The sequence below is a fragment of the Electrophorus electricus genome, chromosome 14, assembly GCF_013358815.1.
Source record: "Electrophorus electricus isolate fEleEle1 chromosome 14, fEleEle1.pri, whole genome shotgun sequence".
In the NCBI taxonomy this organism is placed as follows: Eukaryota; Metazoa; Chordata; class Actinopteri; order Gymnotiformes; family Gymnotidae; genus Electrophorus; species Electrophorus electricus.
Window position 1 is genome coordinate 7858163 of NC_049548.1, and position 21440 is coordinate 7879602.

Genomic DNA, 21440 nt, shown 5'->3' on the forward strand with positions numbered 1-21440 from the left:
CTTCCAATGGCCTAAACTACCACACTAGTATGTCAAGGATGGTCCCTCTACATTTTCTGATTGATAGCTTGTTTGGGGTTGACCCAAAATAGAGGATTCAATCATGTGGCACTCAAAACTTGATCTGTTTAAGACCTAACAAGGACCAAACATCTTTTCTTCACGGCCACTCAGCCTGGGAGAAGAATGGACAGAACAATGTTGTTAAATGCTGCCCTTATCTACTGTTACATGGATAACGTCTTGTACAAAGTCTAGATGTTAAATTTCACTTGATGTTTAAGATCCATCACAGTACTCACACTGATCTGTGAATGTGGATTACTAACAGTTGTCACACAGCTACAGTCATGGACCATCACAAAGATTTTCAACCATTCCAGTGAGTCAAGATGAGGTACCTCCAATGCAGGGTATGACACTGGCCCAATATTAAGTCAAAATGTCTGTGATAAAACTCACTTTCCAGTGTCAGAAATAGCGTACAATAGTGTTTTATTTATTTTTTTATTTCGGTTTATTGGTGGGAGGGCGGAGGTATTTCAGATAATGACCTTCCAGAAGGAAGCACGTCATGCATACTGTACTTTGGGTAGGACATAAATAAACAAAGAGGTATTTTAAATCCGAAAACAATTTCTCCCGGTCACAAGATCATAAAGCCTCTGCATATCTCCAGCTGTGCATTTTAAAATTTAAAAGTAAATGCTGGTCGATGCTGATTAATCCATTTTCATCGACTGGGATAAACAAGCATAGTGAACGAGTAGCTAGCATTTCCCAAAATAAACAGGATTGATTTCCTGAGCGTATTCTACTGTGCATATACTTTGCAGCCCTAAGTGCGGATAGAATGCATCATTATGAACATAACGGAGCACTCATGGCCGCTCCGCATGATTCGGACTGGGGACAGCCCACAGCCAGTACTAATGCATGTCTTTGTTCCAGCGGTTCGTTCAAAACAGCTGCAGCGATTTATACATGAACAAAACACACACGCGTGCGACTAAGAGGAGCATCATATGACTTCTATCACTGTCACACGTCATTTGTGTTAGTAATGTTACCGAATAAATCATGACCACTAGCTAACGGCGCAAAAAAACGTATTGCTTTTTAACCCCCAGGTCCACCTGACTACGTTCCGAGATCTGGGAGGGAGGAGGAGAGATGAGACGGTGGGGGTTTGCATGGTTCGTACACAAGTCTGTGTGTCGGGGGGGTCGACCCAAAAGTTTACTCGACATGTTATATGGAATAGTCCAAAAGAGGTAATTTGAACAATTCGATCATTTGCACCGGTAAACCCTGGCAGCTGGATTAACGATGACAAAAAGCGTTTTTCATACAACATAAAAGTGACTGGATGTCTGTCTATACCAGCTGCCAATAGACTTTCTCTCTGACCACACTGACGGAATCAGCATATGGGACCATTTCTATTAATACAATGCACACTCGACACTCAAAACACTTCACATATAGGTATCGACAGCTTTATACAAGCTATTCTCCCTCAGCAACTTCACATTGTGCACACAAATTTGCATACAGAATCTTGCAACGTGGGACAACGACAATACTATTTTTATGTATTAAACTTAAACAGTAGCGTGAATTTTGCCGCAGGACTAAGGCAGGTCCTTCCGGGGGAGACCGTGGCTGAAGTGGCTAGCCGCAATGTAGCAAACAGCCGCCGTGCAACAATCAATAGCGACAACGTAACTCTTTATGTAATAAACAATGCACCCTTCAATTGAATGTAGAAACTATGTGTACTGACCTTGCTCTCAGAGATTCGGTGCTGTCAGGCCGGCTTATCGCGGAGGGCTTGAAATAAACTTTTAAATGTCCGTTTTGCGGTTTAGGACACTTCCACTAAAACAGTGCGCGCGGCTCCCTGCCTCGTTTCCAGCCCGACGATTTGTGGGAGCGCGCGCCTGTGTGACTCCGTGCTGCCTCGCCTCCACCCCTGCTGTTGCAGCGAAGATGGGCTGCGCTACTGGTGTCTGAATTTATTACAGGCCCCCTCGTGGTGCCACAGCACTTCTTATGCAGTCATCTACGTTACGTGTACTCATCCTAGAGAAGATGTCAGCACCGAGCTGTGTTGCTGGCCAAGCACGATCCTCGGTAGTTTTTTTTTTTTGGCTACGCATGTTCACCGTAAGTGCATTGCCCCTTAGACATGGAAACAATTTACTTTTACCGTTTGTTTTAGGTTTTCAGTAATGTTATATAATGTTCGACATAATTTTAATGCGTTTATTTTACGGTATACTATTTGACATAAGCCATGTGTGATTATGTTTAGATGTCCTAACCCTATATATAGCGTAGTACAAAACTAGCTGTCTGATTAACAATATAAAGCAAGTGACTAATTATATAATGATGATGTATGTGAGAATTTGTTGCACAATACTGCCACCGTCCGCTTATTTGCTTGCATTGCTTGCATTGCTTCCGAGTGGCATTTGGAATACCCTCAGTGATCCTTTTATTAGCTCCACCTACTTTAAAGCTTTACTTAATATGCTGCCATACGTTTTAGGGTCAACTGCGAGTTGTAATCCACCACTGCTGGTACAGCTATTGTACTCTTTAGTTAGCTGAATGATTTTACTGATGTCTTGGATCCAGGGTATTCTGGATGAACCTTTAATGGCCTCTTTCCTGAATAAGCCGGTTTCGACCCAAAAGCAAGTGTTAGCATTAATAGTATTTACAAGTGCATTTGTAACTAACAGGTATAAAAACAGCACAAACTGATAGAAATATTTATATATAAATAGAGATATGCAGAAATCACAAGCTTTTTTTTGGCATAGAAGTACTTATAAAATAGGTATACCTAATACCTTAACTGGTAAGTCAGGATAGACAAAACCAAAAATGGTTTCCTCCCCTATAGAGAACTCAAAAGGACAAGAATATCTCAGGTGTCATCACCCACCACTAAAAGCCCAACCATTTGTTTTATATTTTTATTTGCATTTCATGTCAAGGGGTGAAAACTTGGCCTACAGTAAGCATTCAGAAGAAATATACACAGCAATTCAGTCCAGTCTATGATTACGCACACATTAGAGAGCTGACTGTATACACACCAAGTTCCCTCACCTTTATTATAGGTACCATTATTGTCATTTATACCAAAACTAAAATTCAGATTCAGGACAAAAACAGTGAGTTTTCAAAAACAAATGGTCTCTGCAGGTGAAACTTCAAAATAATTACAAAAATCAGCAATGAAAAACTCATTTACTAATTTCGAGATGCCTATACTCATATTACAGCAAGTGAGGCAATCAACCGAGATGGTAGAATTAAAGTGCGTTTTAAAACACATAAGATAACTGGACAAATACATATATTTAAAAAGAGGCCAGTCAAGTTTTTTGTTTGCATGGACTTAATTTACCCTTAACTAGTCATTTCCTTAAGTATTACTGGTTAAGTAGCATTATGCTTGATCCATATTGCACTTAAGGTAATTTCTATTAAACTGATTCAGCCAACATCCTGCCACAACTGTTGGAAATTTACACAGGACAATTACCAAGGTTTCGGTGAAAACTTCATCCAAAAGAGAAAGCAATGCCAGTGGAAGCTACATGGGGAAATTGTAGAAAACCGCAACAAGAAATACAAAACTCAAATCTATATTAAAACAGAAATAAATAAAACCCACCAGCAAATACAATAAAATAAAAACATGGCAAATAACTATTACATAGACCCCACCCTAGATAATAACTAGGCCCTAGTCTGATAAATGTAGCAATGTCATGCTGAATCTCTGGACAAAAAAAGCCAATAGTCAGATCTAGATAACTATTAACCAAGGTAACAAATCTCATGACAGCAACATTTAATTGACTTTTTTTTGTTGCGTTTTTTTAGGTGTGCAAGACAAGAAAAATGCCTCTTTATGCATTCAAACCCTCATTGACTTCATAAACACTCGGAAGCTGGCGTAATCATAACAGAGTCAGATTTATGAAAGCATTTAGTACACATTAAATATTGTCAACTACTCAGCCAGCCTTCCCACCAATTTTGTACCTGCAAACATTCTGTGCCATCATGCCACGGTGCCCATGAGATGATCCGCTGATTCTACAAGTCTGTCACCATGTATCTTATGTGGCTACAGTCATTGACAAAGTGTCTGCAAATGTTCGCTGCCTGATCGAAAACAGCTTTTGAACGTGGCCCATTTGTGTAACTATAGTGAACCATCATGATATCCAACAGGGAACAAAAGTGGTTATTTAAAAGTTAGTTCTAGCCATTTCTGTAGTTGTTGCATGCGCATGGAGATACTGAGAACAGCTGTGTGTTTTCAGCTAAGTAAATCCCAAAAGCCACAGTTCTCAGTATTGCTCAGGATGTGTACAATGAGGAACGCAGTTTGGGACATGCAGAGGGCCTGGTCACCACTGGAGAACTTGAGATAAACTTGAGATAAAACACCCCAACAATGCTTCTTTAATGGGGAATTGCATTCAAAATGCATCAGCGGTATAATGCCTAAATTCATTAGTCAAAATGCTAATGCACTTCTTAACATATATTAGTTTACAATTAGACTGAATCAATAGAAGCCTACAAAAGGTAGTACACCCAGTCAATAGTGACAAATTGAGGACTTGGATAGTGACTGATTAAAGAACTCCACTCCAGCAGGGCAGAGAGCAGCAATACTGAGAACCTTAGCCTTCTTTGCCAACTATAAAAACAGCGATATCTATAAATGAACAGGTGGAGTTCCATTTACAGGGAACTGAGTCTTCACATACATTTGTCTATGCTGATGTCACAATCAGTAATGATGCACATTACCCAATGTTCTTTTGTACAGTGCTTTAAAAATACACATATGGAGTGTCTACAATAAGCAGCTTTGTGTCCTTGCACAACATTTTATATTTTCCTAACTTACTTCTTTCCTATTTTCCATCCATTTAAACAACATTTTTCATCACACCAATAAACAAACAAACAAAAAACAAACAAACAAAAAACAAACAAACAAACAAAAACAAAACAAGTTTTCTGTTTATGTACAGACTGTAGTGTTCAACTTATCCATTCGTGTGAATTGGTTCAACAGAAACTAGTCAGTGGAAGCAAGAGAGAACAAGACCACTCTCCAAAACAATCAAAAAGAAGTAGTGGGTAGCGTACAGAAATAAGGCTAGGAAGATGCATTACTGTTTTGTTTTTTTTTGTTTGGTTTTTTTCTGTCCTCCCCTCCCGCCCTCTTTTCCATTTTCAATTTTTCATTCTCTATAAATGTTAAAGATACATTCAGCTTGGCACATTGAGGACTAGAATGATTGGACGAATATAAATCTATTGTGAGTGAAGCTACACCTTACTTACATATAAGTGAATTCACTAATTATCTTAGTGTTTTTGTGTGTCTAAAAGAGGAGATGGGTCTCTAAAGACATGAGCAGAGGAAACATCTGTACAGCCCATGTGGGAAGATTTAATATATATATATATATATATATATATATATATATATATATATATATATATATATATATATATATACTTATATTCAAATATAATATTTGAATATATATATATATATATATATATATATATATATATATAAATAAAATTGTAGATATTAGGGTTCCTGAACTTTCCAGTGTTAGAGGGGCAGTTCAGCTCTTCTCGATAATAATTTAATCTAGAGAATTTACAGACTTCAAGCCCTATAAAAAGAAAGGAATAAACAAATATAGTTATGCTGTTAATCAAAAATTAGTTGGAAACTAAAACAATACCAGACAACTCACTTCTTTTACTGTTTGGCTCCACCTCCTCCACGAACGCCCACTGGCTGGCTGATCTGGAGGAGGCCAGCCCCGGGACGGTTGACATTAGGGTGGGTGGGAGAGGCAGCAGGTGGCTGGCCTGGTCGGATTGGCTTGGCTATAGGGAGGCAGTATGATGAGAGTGAGTGGAAATATAGTTACTGTGCAAAAATGTGTACATAACAGAATTACAATGAGAAGTGTGAACTAAAAGGTAGATTTAAGAAAGAAAAAATGATAATGAAACCAAGATTCAATATGACAGCTAAATGGATTGGCCAACTACGTCTGTGTGTACATACACGCATGTTTATGCGTGTATGTACAAATCTTTGTAGTGTCCTCTGTATGTGCGCGCATACCGATCTGTGCGGAGTGTCCCCTGCGGGCCATGTTCTTGGCTCTGACGGCCTCTTTGATACGGTCCACCTCCTGCTGGTAGCGTTTGCGGTCACGTACTGCGTTCTCTTTGGCCTCCTTCAGAGCTGTCTCCAGTGCCTTCACCCGCTCAGCTGTGGCCCGCAGACGCTTCTCCAGCTTGGGCAGCTCACAGCGCAAGTCTGCGTTATCACGCACCAGCTGCACACAGAGAGGCAGAGAAAGCAGCAGTCAATGGTAACACATTAGAATTACGAATTTCAAAATGTTCCATAGAATATCATACCTAAAAATGACAAGGGAAAAATCGCTTTTAATCTAAAAGATCTCACAAAGAGCTGTATCTTTATATACAATACATATGTGAGATGACTTTGCATGTAAAACTAGACAGACTGCTTGAGCGTGCGCCTGAGTGTTTGTCTACCTGCTTGTGGACTTTAGTGAGCTGTTCCAAGTTGTTCTCCAGGAAGGAGATTTTCTGTTTCTGAGCTGCACTGCCACCAGTGTCATCTGAGTCCATCTCAGCACTCTGCCAAAAACAAAAACTATCTGAATTTTCCGCACACATAGATACAGTGCTTGCATTTTACCACATCTGTTTCATTATAAAAACCTCCAGAATAAGGTGGAAAACAGGCAGACAGTAGCTCTGCTTTGGGTTTAGTCAGCTGTTTTCATAAAATACCTGTTCTCCTGTCCACATCTAAAGGTATGAATCTGTTTATTGTTTAAATCACACAAATATTAAGTCTGCATTAAAAATGATCTAAACACGGTTACTAAGTTCTGGATGTGTGCTCTCCAGAGCAAATACAACAGAGCAAGCTTTAGAGGAACATGCACCTGCAATCCTGCACACTGATATGGCCCACCCAGTAGGTCAGCCCTTCCCACCTTCTCAAGTAAAGAAGGGTTTTGACTATACCACATATCAGCTTCAAATAACTCTTACATACATGTCCAAATATCTGCATAAAATTTAACACCATAGAGATCACCTGTGAGTCTTTACAATAAATGGATTAGTTTTGTTTACCTTTTTGACACGGGTTGCCAGATCCTGCACAAACAGCTTTCGTAAGTTATGTAGAGTCTGCAGTTCCTTAGCCTGGAGGGAACAGAGATAAGTGAGTACACATACATGTGCACGCACATGAACACATGTGCACAATCAACTAAAAAGATATCACTCACCACTGTCTCCTCCAGGCCTTTAAGGTCTTGTCTGGCCTGCTCCCTTCTGTCCTGCATAACTCTATTGTCACACAAACCAAACACAAATACACAGGCCAAGCAGTCGTCAGACAGCAAAACTCATACAAACTACAAGAAACACCATTCTGCCTACCCATCAATGACAGCTCTCAAAAGCAATCATATATTAGACTTCCCACGCAGCCATGTAAGCTAGCGACCCTGAATAGACAACGGTGCGTCTCTGTGAACACATACGTCAGGTCATGGAGTTTGCGGCTCTTATCCTGGTCCATAGATTTGAGCTTCTCATGTTCCACCTTGAGCCGCTCCTGTTCCAACATGATCTTCTGATTCAAACTTTATACATACATTAGAGAGAGAGAGAGAGAGAGAGAGAGAGAGAGAGAGAGAATGAGAATGTGTGTGCGCACAGTAAAGAAAAAGAAGAGAGATCAGTCAGCAGATATTTACAGGATTTGCATAAGTCTTTGTAATCAGTAGGACAGTAATGTGTGTTCCGTACTCTTGTAGTTCGGTGATTAGTTTCTCCTTGTTCTCCAGCTCATCCCTCAGGCTACTCAGCTGCTTCTGGTGAGCTTCCCTGTGGTTCTGGATCTGCTGCTCCACCGCAGCCTACACACAAATGAAAAAAGTGACCTTTGCCATATATTAAGCTACAAATCTGTAGTTTATGGCAGGACCTTCATTCCAAAAATGTTTGCATATTGCACACACACACACAAAAAAGGCATAGACACCATCATTGTACAGTACAATGAGAGTGTGTGTGAAACTCCTGAAATTCTGTGTGCAATAAAGTGGTGCATGTGGCACAAAATCTAGAACCTGAGCAACAAAAAGCAATATGGTCTGATCAGTTATTACACGGCTTCAGCAGTGTCACGTTTGGAGAAGGCAAATGTCTGCTACCATTAAACATGATGGTGAATGCATAGTGTTGAGGACAGCCACCTCCAGGTAAATGTATGGCATTTACAAAGGACAGAAATTGTTCTGGAGTTGGTGATCCACCAATTTAGGTACTTGGGAATGCAGCACTGTTAAGGTGTTTTCATTATTTTACTTTACTATTTTTCTCCCAAGTTATGCCAATTCCTACCCACCAACTAGCTGGCTTCCCGTCACGACAGCAAATTACAGAGGGTGCAGTGAGCACATGTTCCCACCAAGACTTGTGATGCCAATCACAACATCTTTTTAAACTGTTGCCTGTGCTGTGACAGAGGACAACTCAATGCACTCAGAGGATAAAAAGCACCAGCAGGCATGAATAGCCATGATTGGCTAGTTTCACACAGGGCGCAGTGTAATGCCACCCCTCCCACCATAAAGCAGCTCCAGTTTGCTCCCCTGAACCCCTGGCCAGTCATTTAGGCTAGAACTCCAAATAGTGCTGTGAAAATGCATACCTTGACCTCATTTGCTGTCTGAATCTCATTCTCTTTTTCCATAGCATGAACTTTCTCTGTAAAAGATCAAAAATATCAAAAACAATCAGTAAATAGCATACGCCTTCTTACAAATGCATCTGAACACTCAAAACTCGGAGTGCTTGAACAGACTGAGATGTTAATCTCAGAAATGGGGATCAAATAACTCTCCTCTAAAAGTTAGGTTATAAATATTTTACTAGGGAACTACAACTTAATGAAGGTGTGATAGTGTAAGAGTGGAGGCATGTGTACCCTGAGCGCTGATCTTGACCAGCTCCTCATTGAGGGAGTCTACGTTCTCCTCCAACTGTCTCTTCTTCTGCTCTACATTCTGAAGGTACTCTGTTAGAGACTTGATCTTAGCCTCATGCTGTACACAGGCAAAAAAAAAAAATTAAATGCAGATTTTAAAAAGTTAAAATGTATCCTTACCAAAATGTAATATACACCCTTAATACATGTCTAAGACCTTCCTAAGAGGAACACTACAAAATTCTTTTACTGGCTCTGTTAAGTAAACAGATGTTTCTCAGGTTCTACAGGTCTTGCATCAGTTACCTGGGAGATGCGGAGCTGGCAAGCGGCCAGCTCCTTCTCATTCTCGTCCATCTTCTTGTTGCTGTCAGCCTGAGCCATCTCCAGCTGCTTACTGCGCTTCACTAGGGTCTTCACCTCTGATTTCATCTTACTGATGTAGAGCCTGGCCACAGTGAACTCTTCGTCGATCAGACCACTTCCCTCATGCTGCTGAGAGGCAGAGCAAGACAGAGGGGGAGATGCAAAAAACCCAAAACAAAACAGGATAGGACCAAGACAAAATGCAGATTAAAAAAGGAATGAAAAATAAAGGAACAGATAATGGAAATGAATTAAAAGGTTCAAATGGAAAAATGTTCAAGGTTTCTTGCAACAGGTGTTTGTCAGTATTCTTATAAACATTTACATAGATTAAGCTTCTGCAGAGTCAGCATGGTTGTATTGGCTCTCACCTTGATGTCATTACTGCCCACAGCAATGCCAATCTCTGCCAGGTCCTTCAACAGTGATGACATCATTTCAGTCACTCTCTTCTTCTGATGGTTGGTCATCTCCTTTAACTTCTGAAGCTCAGAGTCTAAGGAGGCCAGAACACTCTGCAACAACATGAATAGGCAAAACTCAGACACCTTTGGACCACAGGAGGGCCCCAACACCAAACTTTCCATTGGGGGTCATGTTGTTCAGGTTCACAAACACAATATCTTTTAGTGTTTGACCTCAGTGTTTCACTCATTGCCATATCAGATCTGCCTTTAACTCACACAGCTCTTCTTAATACCACTGTAAAACATATCTAATAAATGCCTTCACACCGATTTCTGGTTGAGCTCATCACTCAGGGTCTCAAACTCCTTGGTCTTGTCTTCCACCTCCTGGCTCTTCTGGTCATAGTTGACAGCAAGCTCCTCCAGAGCCTGCAGCACCTCCTTCACCTCCTCCTTAGAGGCCTCGTTCTCCAGCTGCAGGCGGGTCAGCTCCGCCTGCAGGTTATCGTGGTCCCGGCGTGAAGAGGCCAGCAGCTGCAACATTTGCACCCACACACGCACGCACAAACATATTTGGACAATGCATACACACACATGGACGGAGATCAATCTGCAGCAACAGGGCTAAAACAGTATGTATAACAGAAAATAACTTGTAGAATAGAAGAACATCAGGAACAGCCGCACAGATGAGTTAAAGGGAGCCGTTTAAGAAAGTGGAGGCGCTCACCTCTTCCTGGTCCAGCATCTGTTGCTTGAGTTTCTCAGCCAGCTGAGACTGCTGGTTTATCTCATCATCCTGAAGAGAGAGGGAGAGCAAGGATGAGCATTATAAGAACCAGAGAGAGCACAACTGACAGGGAGGCAGTGTGAGATGTCAAACACTGAATCCAATAAACATGTAATGCTGCAAACATTCACAGTGGTCAGCCATGTGCGATAGCTCAAATAGCCTTTGTCACCTTGTCATCCAGTTGCTTGTAGAGTTTGGCTAGCTCTGCCTCACACTTCTCTCTCTCAGTGTCAGTCAGACGCACCCCAGGGATGTTGGGGGTGGAGGCAATCTTATCATTATTCACTGTATTATCCAGAGCTAAAACCTCAGCATTGGCCTTCTCCTTATCAAACTGCTCTTCAATCGGCACAGTCTCACCTAGAACCAGGCAGATATACATACACACACTTGCCAAGCTGAATTAAAATAATTTACAATTCTGTTTCTAAAGTAGCATTTCCTAATTATGGGGCAGTCTAGCTGGCTGAAAGCACATGTACCATTCCTCCAGCGGTTGAGCTCATTCTCCAGCCAAGTGATGGTGTTGCGGAGGGTCTTGTTCTTCTCTTTCTCTTTCTCATATTTCTTCTTCCACTGTTCCGCCGTCAACTCCACATTGACACATACAGTGTTCTTAATGGTCTTCGCTCTGAGGATGGTACAGTGTTCATACACGTGTGAACAAATATGTAAATGTAACATTATGAAATATCCCATAAACGGTTAATATATGGTGTGTGTGTGTCCATCCTCACCTCTGTCCAAACAAGAGTGTAGATTTGGTCTCAGCCTCATTAAAAGAGGAAGGAGAGCAGCAGATCACAATGGTAGTTCTGCAATTCCCACCCAGAGAGTCCTGAAGGATCCTCGTCATCTTACTGTCTCTGTAGGGAACATATGTCTGCGAGAGACACAGGAAAAATATGTATACGTTTTATGTGTGAAAGCCGATAGAGATGGGTGCAAAAAAGGTGAAATGTGTATTTAATCAATTGCATTCATACACTACAATAATACTAAGGAGTTGTATTGTCAAATTCTTGGCCACATCTGCATGAATGCACAAACAAACATAATATAGGAAAGTGGAACAAATATACCGATCCTTCAGCCAGTGCAGAAATGACATTGCCCAGTGCAGAGAGGGACTTGTTAATGTTTTTGGCTTCATCCAAAACAGCTCCTTCAGCTCCAGTCTTACTGACCTACACGCACAAAAATGCACGTCAGTACAAAGCCATAAAAAGGGGGCAGTCAAAGCGAAAGAAAACAAGTCAGAATGAAAGCAAATGTCACCAGAGCTGCAAGCAAGGGAGATGAGAATTACCTTCTCACTCCCAGCCAGGTCGACCAGATAGAGCTTCCCGCTAAGTTTCTGTTCTGTCTGTGTGTTCTCCTGCTTCACATTAATCAGGAAGATACTGTGACTCCTGGAGCTGTGCTCATTCATGTCTGGCACACACAGGCAAACGCGCGCGCGCGAGTACACACACACACACACACACACACACACCCACACACCAAAAATAAAATCATTACAGCCATGTACTATTTCACAAGTTTAAGCTTCCATTTAAAGTGTTTGACATCATGTACAAAAAAATATTCCCTCCTAGGTTCTCACTCAATTTTAGTCACGGCCAACTCAACTACCACAAATAACAACTACCACCCTGGGAGGGCACTTAAGATGTTCAGTGTAATTGTAAGCCAAGAGACAACTACACTGCCTACAGACTGGCTAGGGTTGTTAGTATTAAGAGTTAAACCTGGCCAGCCTTACCAGCCTGAGTATGGCCTACCATGCTGTCATGCACTCCTGGAAATAGATGGCTGTGATACACTGAACAACTTGTGGCTCAATAAACTGCTCAAGGGGACACAAGCCTTTGTTAGGAAGATGGGCAGTGATGTTGACATCAGCAGCACTTAGCTCATTGCAACACCTCATCTGGGACTTGGAATGGCAACACTCCAGTGACCAGAACAGGCAGATAATCCATTTCATTTTTACTAACTTATGGCACTACTGCATCCACAAAATTGAAAAAATAATTACAGCCATTTCACACAAATTCCAAATTTTAATGTACTCTGGTTTTCTGTCATCTAAACATGAACATCTCTCTCATGTAAACATGAACAGGTTAAAGCCAAAATGCAAGTGTCTGAATAAGCTTACTTGTAACAGCCACATGTCTGTTGGATTTGCCTTCATCAATGGTATCCATTACCTCTTCCGGGCTACAAACAAAGCGCTCAGTGCAACCCTGGGGTGGGAAAGGGGGGGGGGGGTGAGGGGTAGGAGAAAGAAGCCAGTGAATTACTATTAGTGCAGCCAACGCAACAACCATCAACTCATTCAACTTTAGCTATAATTCACCTTGACATATGGGACCCTGTTCTTGTCTTCATGCACAGAAAGGTTAGTCTTAGACACTGCAAGAGAGTAAGAATTATTGAATTAACTTTTTTTTGACTTTCCATGCTTCTTGCTTAGTAGAACAATGTATTTAACAAGTACGTATCAGGTGACCGTGCTTTATAGGACTGCTCTAAAGCTGTGTTTCTAAGACACTTGAAAGAATATGGAAGAATGTGAACTTTGCACTTTATAGTAGGCTATGACAGTGCACTCAATTACAAACATAACAGTGAAAGTAAATTCATGAGCAGTATTCAGATCACATGCACTTTTACACTTACCATCCAGCAAGTCTCTGATTTTATCCAAATAAATCTCAAAATATGACACCTGTCAAGAAAAAACCAACTGTTATCTTAGAAGTGTTTCTGATTTGCATCACAACAACATGATGTCTTAAGAGACACAGATTAATGTGAACAGAGTGACAATTACCTTTTAATTGCTTGCTACCTGTGACACTACATTATTCATATTGTCAGCGGATATGTAGACAATTCATATGTACAGATTAAAACGTTTCAGGACTGAAGGGTCATTTCACTGAAACATCTCAATGAATAGTAGCATATGCATTGTCCTTAGAAAAAGTTTCATTTACACAGAATAAGTCAGTCATTCATTCACCTAAAACAACAATATACATGAAAAGTCATCTTTACAGGCAACTCAAAAAGGGTTGAACTAAAGTGGTCTTGGAGCTACAGCAGGGAACCTAGTTAATTTTATACCTTGATATGGAATTCCAGGTTTTCATCCATTGAGTAAATGTAGTTAAATATGTCCTGTACAATGCGTGGAATAATTCCCATTCCGTCTGGGTCATGCAGATTACCCTGGAAAAATCCAGATGACAAGTCAAAGCATATGAACTTTCTTAAATATTGCGCATTAACAAATTGTGTGCATTGCTTCCTGTAGCTCTACAGCATGGAAAAGTATCTTACCTCCATAGTGTGTGTTTTGCCAGATGAGGTCTGCCCATAGGCAAATATTGTACCGTTATAACCCCCAAGCACATCTAGGGGTGGGAGGATTGTTATTAATCACTAGGTAGAAAAATGTAATTGTTCAAAATGATGTTGATGCAATTTTGAGCTCATTTACACCAGTATTTTGTGCTGATAACTGAAATGTCCTCACCTTTAACAATCTCTTGAGCACAAGCTTTATACACCTGCTCCTGAGTAGTGCTGGACTGGAAGACACGGTCAAACACGTATGGCTTCCCCTGGAAGAGACCCAAAGAAATACTGATTGACGCACCTTTACATCATGACAGTGAATTAAAGACAGAAGTGGCATGTGTTGGCATCCAGTACATAAATGGACCCTCTTTACTGTACCATATTAAATGTAAAACAGCCACTGAGATAGGCTATGGCAGTATTGTACAGTTGGTCCCAAAGCTAACCACAGCCATAAGAGACAGTCAGTCATAACTAAGCTTTCACTAGGGATGTAACAGTACGTGTATTCCTGCCAAACCATTATGGTATACACATAATTCGGTTCATGCAGTTGTTCAGAGAATACACGGTAGCCCATGTGTGAAGACTGATGAACGTAATGTGGAATCAAATTTCACAAGCGCAATCCCATCCGAAACCTTAAACTGTAAGCCATTAGCAAGTTAGCAACATGCTATGCTAAGCTTAGCTCAAGATCACTGGCGTCTGACTGAGTCAGTCACTGAGTCATGGCGAATGCAAATGACAGGGAGCTTGAAGACCTGCCTACTTCTTTCAAATCAGCTGTGAGGGAAATTTCATCTTCCCATTCAACTACACCAGCAAGTGGTGGATGAGGAAGATGTGTCGGCATTGTAGGGTACGTGTGCAGAAACACATGAACATGCCAACGCATATTCAACAGCATCACCCAGATGTGCCAATCATTTAAATTTTACATTCACACACTGGGCAGATGCTCATATCCAGAGCAACTTACAATTTTAGTCATGTTACAGAGGTAGGCAGATGTAGTATTAATAATCTTATTGGTATAGTATGGTGCATGTGGGCAGAGGAATGACTGAACTCGAGTCCCCCACAAAGAGTTGTTCCCCACTACACTATACCAATCAATCACTGAAGCTAGGCAAAAGAACAAAAAACAACAGTCCAACTACTTATCCCTGATGCTTTTCAACAGCATCTAAATTTGAAAGCAGACAGGGACAAAAACACCCATGCAATTGGCATTTACATTTAATTGGGTTTGGCTTAAGCTTTAAATGGTAACACTTGTTAAGTGTTACAGTATGTGCAACAAATTACATTTCCTTTAATAATCCTACTTATTTTTAGGATACTTTATTCCTTCAGTTTTGTAGCCAACTGTGACCTATTGCCTTTTTTTTTTTTTTTTTTAGATCAGCCCTACATAAAAGTATGAGCATTATACAAAAGTATAACATTCACTGTTTACATTTTAGATTTTGCTACTTAATACAGTACAGCATGTAACAACTCTATCAGAGGGGACTTTGACTTACCAACTTGCACTACTCTCTGTTCAAAATAAATAAAATCCATTGCACCAAACTCTTTGGAACTGTGATGTCCAAACTGTGATATGAACCGTTATGTGAACTGAACCGTTATGTGAACTGAACCGTGAGTTCTGTTAAAGATCATATCACACAAATCTGACTTTATAACCTTCCGAGAACAATAATATATTAGTATGAAGAGCCACTTTATTATTCTTATATGGCAACTTTTATTGCTTCCCACTGTAATGAAACTATAAAGAGTTGGAACATAAGATACATTCCAAAGCAAGAACTAAAACATGGATCAGCTTACAAACTCAACCCCCTGAAAAAAAAAATCCATCATGCAGTTTATGTGATCTTGTACATAGGTGTGATGGCATTTAAAAATGATCATTTTTAATTATAATACAGAGACCTAGGTGATAAGAACAACTGTGATTTTATGCTAGAGATTACTGGAGAAACTATTTTAGACAACTATAACATGCGTCTTTATACAGGTCCACTAGAAGTAGTTTCTTAAACTGCTTACACCTACACCTCAGGATGCACTTGTGTCAAACTACAAGGCGAATACCAGTTTTAAAATAAGATTTAAATAAATAATATAGCTAATCTTTGTCCTCAGATGTGTTTATGCTATAATCAAGGAACATGCCTATATTCATGTCCTCCAAGTATCACAGGTGTGAAGGATACATGGGCATGCTGTTTCAACTACTCCCACATCTCCAACTGCCACTGCAGGAGGCAAACTTGATACACACGCCTCGTTAGCCTGACCTGAATGTGCAAGCCATGCACCAGCAGTGGCTCAAAGGCCCAATGTTGACTGCCGGTAGCTGGAGGGCCAACCTTGTTTTGCCAGTTACCAGTTGCCTCTCCAGCCCAACCCCCACACACACACTTTCTCTTCCGGTTTTGCTATGAAATAAAAAGGTGGGTATAACCTGTCAGTGGGACAGTGGCTTTAGGAAGCATGTGACAGGAAAATGACAAAGCCATATATAAACGGACACATATCTTAAACAAACAAACAAACAAACAAACAAAACAACCAAAAGCTGTAAAAAAAAGAAAGAGACAGAACAGACATGTTCATGCAATATTCTCATTGAGTGTAGGACTTTTGTGGGTCTAGGGCACTGTATAGGTTTGAATGTTAGAATTTGTTATATATATGGAAAATGCCTTTTTCTATAATACTAGTGGCTAGCTAGTAGTATGTAATTAATTACATATTAATAGTAGCATTGGTAAATACTGACAATGTGTACTTAGTAACAGTAAGAGGTATCTGTTAATAAAATCTACACTGATGAAAGTGGCAAACTGGAGCCACTAGGGTAGTGGTAACCCAAGGTTAAGGTGCCTGTATGGTAAAAGGAAGGTTGCCAGTTCAAGCCCTACCGTTGCCACTGTTGGGCCCTTGAGCAAAGCCCTTAACCCCCAATTGCTCAAATTGTATCCAGTCAGAATTCTAAGCCACTTTGGATAAAAGCGTCAGATAAATGTTGTAAATGTAAACTGAGCAGCTTAATGGGCGTCATCAAATAATACCCTCCCCAGCCAAGTGAACCCCACTCATTTAACATCTGAATACAAAGACTACAAAATATTACTAAGCTTGTTAAGTCACTCAAGCCAGGTAATCTTCATTCATCCTATTGTAAGAATATCACTGGTCCTGCAGTGTTACCCTTAGGTAGCAATTGTAGACCCAACCCTAAACTACAATGACTTGCTGCAGTATTCATGTTTCTTCTTGAATACATCTTCCTTTATCTACTGGATTCAGCCATAGACTGTGGAAACTAAAGAGGAAAGCTGTTGTGGAACTACTGAAAATGCTACATGGATGAGACCATAAGTTTAATTGAATAATTATGTTATGTTGCTCTGGACGCATCACAATACATGCATACAAATGAAATGAGGCGACTTCAAAGACTATCAATAAAAATGCAAAAAGTGTCATCATCATGAACGAACAAAACTGTCAATACATTTTAAAAATAAGAAGCACTTTCAAAATCGTACGTCATTATGCATCATACATTTTTCTCGAGGTATTTTATTTGACAGACCCCATCTGAGAAGTCAGAAACGACAGCTGATTCTCAACATACTTCCACACAGCGTCTTGATGACAAGCACTTTAAATTGGCTCAACAAAAATGGTACTAATGTAGTTTTAAAAAGTGATTATTTTGTTTTTATTCGTGTATTCAATTTTTTATAGAACCACTAACACGTTAGCAATAGGGAAATAATGGCTACAGTCACCTGACCAAACTAGCTAGCTTGCTAGCTAACTAGCCTAGTTTACAGTTTAACTACCAGCAATTACTACCTTAAAGAATCAGACGAGTGAATCGATAACTGACACGCTGTGTTGTATTTACACAATGTACTAAAAACAATGTTGGATATTTCCCTTTGTTTAAGCGGCCATGCGTTATTAAAGCAGGCCAAGTCATCATGGAAAAGCTGCGGCGGTGATACCATTTCAACGGTAATAGTTAAGACAAACAAAACAAAAAATTATTATAGCTAACTAGCTAATACAGTTCATATTATCTGTATAGAATATAGGTAGCTAGACACATAGATAGATAAATAGACAGACAGCTTATATGCGTCAATGTTTCGAAGGACTGTGTGACTCCTAAGATTGAACCAGCATGAATGGTTGAATGAAAAGGCCTGATTAGTTGCGGCTAGTGGGGTGAATAACGGACTATTTTATCATGACTGTTTGGTCGCCTATTTTAGTTTTTAAGGACTATTAGATGGCTAACTGACTATTATATCATGAGTGTTTGGTCGACTATTTTAGCTATAAATGCTAGTCAGTTAACTTAGCTCGCTGGGTTATCACTCATTAGTAGCATTGATTCAAATACAGCCAATAGTCTAAATAACCGGCTAGTGTCTATGATAGCTAGCTAACTAACCCAACCTACTGAAATATATCGTCTTTCACCGTATCATCAAAAAGGGCTAAAAGATTTTGCTACACACCAAATAAATAAGAAGCAACAAAGGCTAGCTAGCTATCTAACAGCCAGACAGCTTGCTAACAATCAACCCACTGATAAACATAACAATCGTTGCTATCTAACAGCGTTAGCTACCGTTTAGCTAGGTTAGCTATTGACCCAACACATTTCAGTGAGCAAACGTCACCCTATTAGTGCATTAAATGTTTCAGCAGAAATATGTAGCAAGCTGAATAGCCATTTTTTTCCGAATTCGACAACGAGAAAGAATAAAATCTACCCATCGAGCATTTACCGAATGCATATTTAGTTATTTAATGTTGGTTCAATCCCCTTGAATGGCCCACGGTGGCTAAACGTCGGTGTGTTTAATCATTGTGCTAATGCTAGTTGGTTAGCTAAGATAGCTGAGGTGGACTTACGATAGCCAATATAGCTAAAATTGTAGCGAGTGTTTAATATTTCCACAGACAGCAAGTCGACTTACCCCGACAATCACATTGTCCTCTGCTTGAAACTTAGGAATATATTTGTCCCCTCTCATCACCTCAGAACCGTTGAGTGGCCTAAAACGACACATCACTTTGATGGTGCACTCCGCCGGGTCCGCCATCTTCCCCAAGATCTGGGATGGGGTGTCACAACACTGCCAAGATCCTGCTCCGGGAGGCCGCACCCCTCGATGCTATTTGTTAATTGTTGAATTTCAGAATATGTAGCTATGTTTACCAACCAGAGTTGTTGTCGATTTCACTTACAATTCCCTTAATCGTGAAGCCATAGCGGGTTTACCTAAGACTGCGTTCACCGTCCGACTCTCCCGTTTGCTTCTCGACGGATCACGGATGCTCGGTGACGTCACCACTGTATCCTTAGGTGTTGGTCGCTTTTGACTTCAAGCGTGTTGCGGTTGAGTTCCCTTACTGGCTATATTTCTACGCACGCTAGCTAGTTTACTGACTGCACATGAAAATTATAAAGGCCATTGTCGTTACAGTACACTACGCCTGCTTTAAATTTACGTGCCTTTCCCGTGCTTTCACTGTGGAATTCCAATAGCCTCCGTCCGACTTTACTAACGTACTGGATGGAAGTAACTTTAACGGAGAATACTCAACAAATTTAGAAGTCTAAAGCAGAAAGCTGCAGCGTATACCTGTTGCCAAATCTAGATCTACTGAATAAAAGGTCATTCCTGGACTCTTGCAGAAAAAAAGAAGAAATTAAATAATTTTGCAAAGGCTTGATTTGGAATGGATTATTTAATTAGGCTGGATTTCTTATCAGTGTATTTAGTAGTGTACACGTTTTCTTTAGATTATTTGAACTGTTAACTAACTTATATTTTCAAACAAATCCTACAGAATCATATATTCATTGCTGAACTCCAAATTAATTCATCAATAGAGCATTGCATTCATCTGTAAGTGCCAAAATTGGTTTCCTTTGGCATTCTAAGGAGACACTTATTTGTTTTCATCATATATCTAAGATCTAGGCAGGCAGCTCCTTACAAACATAATGAAAAGAAAAAACCTGTTCTTCTATTCATTTACTAAGGTCAATAGTTTGAGCTGTGTGTCTCCAATTGGAATTTTACTGTCAGTACCTGTAGGGATCACACCTGAACTCTGACTGTAAACCAAATGCTCCAAAAGTATTATAGGTTTGGAAGTAGTGAATTGAAGTGTTTACTTTCTGAGAAGGACACCTCAGGAGCAAATTCAGGACCTGTGAAAAGGCCAATCTCTATTATATGCTATCACTAGTTTATTCCGAAATCAAGATTTCCAAGATTTACCAAATATATTATTAGAGACTACCTGTCATATTCTCCCCAGTTTAAAGCGAATTTCATTGCTACCTGCATCATTTATCTCAATATGTTACCAGGTTAAAAAAGCAAAAGAAAAAAAGAACGAGTGACTGCATCTGTGCTGTTTGCTTTCACCTTCCTCTTGGTAATCAGGGTGAAGTCATGGTTGGAACCAGGAAACTGATGCTGCGGGTGACAATAACCCTTTGGAAAGATAGAAAGAGAAAATATATTACCTGGGATGTAGAAAACTATGTTTTGTGGATATAGATTACTACAGTGTAATCTACAGACTTCTGTACCGCTTCATATTACTTTGAAGGGAAAGAAACAGCACTAGAAACCTGATATATGAGTGCGCTCTGATAGCAAACCAGAAACAAAATGTTGTTTAATTAATATTAGGTGGCACATTAATGTCTGAATCCTAAAGAATGCCTATAGCTTACATATTTTCTTCAAAGGTTGTGTGTGAGCATTATCGGTGAATCCTGTATTTTGTTAATGCTTATTAAGGCCCTTCAGTGGATTAAAAGCTCTGGTGTACAAACCTGTTGCAAAGGTAAGGTGTTCTTTCTGTGTTACTGTTAAACAATTGTTCATGCCCGTGGCAAGCGAGTCATTCCGACTGGAACAATTCATGTGTTATGACTGGCTCCCTGGCACACCTTGCAATAACACTTTTTGAATGAAACCATCTGTCAGTCTGTATAATTTTTTTTTTTCTGATTCCAACCTGCTGTTTAGTATGTACTGTTATCTGCTAAAACATTTCTGGTTTCTTACAGAGGCAAAAAGACATTCTCTGATTCACAGAGGCAATGTGGAATAATTTATATGACAGGCTTAAAGTTATGTATGCCACTCTACATGACTGGAAAAAAAAAACCAAAGACTTATTGATAAAGTTTTCTTCCAGCTGTGTCAAATAGCTTAGTCTCCTTTCTTCCTTTCTCATTTCATCCTGTGAATACTAACAGCGAGGAGAAAAGGGCCAAACAGATGCACAGATACAGCTTGGTGGT

General features: G+C 40.0%; 2 protein-coding genes across 6 annotated transcripts in view; both read right to left on the minus strand.

Annotated features, from left to right (window-relative positions):
- arhgap12b (Rho GTPase activating protein 12b) overlaps nt 1-2162 on the minus strand; it is a 40362-nt gene extending 38200 nt beyond the window's left edge. For all 4 annotated transcript variants that reach the window (XM_027008510.2, XM_027008508.2, XM_027008509.2 and 1 more), the window contains exon 1: nt 1787-2162. The gene's annotated coding sequence lies outside the window, so the exon portion shown is untranslated. The remainder of the gene's footprint in view (nt 1-1786) is intronic.
- Nucleotides 2163-5646: 3484 nt separating this feature from the next.
- On the minus strand, nt 5647-19453 carry kif5bb (kinesin family member 5B, b). 2 transcript variants are annotated; one of them, XM_035533825.1, is made up of 27 exons: nt 19392-19453; nt 19087-19284; nt 14241-14328; nt 14045-14118; nt 13829-13933; nt 13379-13427; nt 13056-13111; nt 12855-12942; nt 12000-12124; nt 11773-11877; nt 11428-11573; nt 11173-11321; nt 10860-11050; nt 10628-10696; nt 10225-10431; nt 9862-10005; nt 9431-9619; nt 9125-9242; nt 8849-8904; nt 7942-8051; nt 7674-7775; nt 7416-7476; nt 7258-7329; nt 6646-6750; nt 6203-6419; nt 5823-5958; nt 5647-5738 (listed from the first exon to the last, which is right to left on the minus strand). In XM_035533825.1, the coding sequence occupies exons 2-26, from the start codon at nt 19210-19212 to the stop codon at nt 5828-5830; spliced, it is 2883 nt and encodes a 960-aa protein (XP_035389718.1). In that variant the 5' UTR covers nt 19213-19284; nt 19392-19453; the 3' UTR covers nt 5647-5738; nt 5823-5827. The 2 variants fall into 2 exon arrangements, with proteins under 2 accessions (XP_035389718.1, XP_035389719.1); XM_035533826.1 differs by having other exon boundaries at nt 9431-9616; nt 19087-19451.
- Between the last annotated feature and the right edge of the window lie 1987 nt (nt 19454-21440).

Coding starts and splice junctions, on each gene's coding strand:
- kif5bb (XM_035533825.1), bottom strand. CDS start 19,212: ATGGCGGACCCGGCGGAGTGCACCATCAAAGTGATGTGTCGTTTTAGG. Junction 13,112..13,378: donor AATCAGAGACTTGCTGGATG/GTAAGTGTAAAA, acceptor ACTCTCTTGCAG/TGTCTAAGACTAACCTTTCT. Junction 11,322..11,427: donor ACACTCTTGTTTGGACAGAG/GTGAGGATGGAC, acceptor TACCATCCTCAG/AGCGAAGACCATTAAGAACA.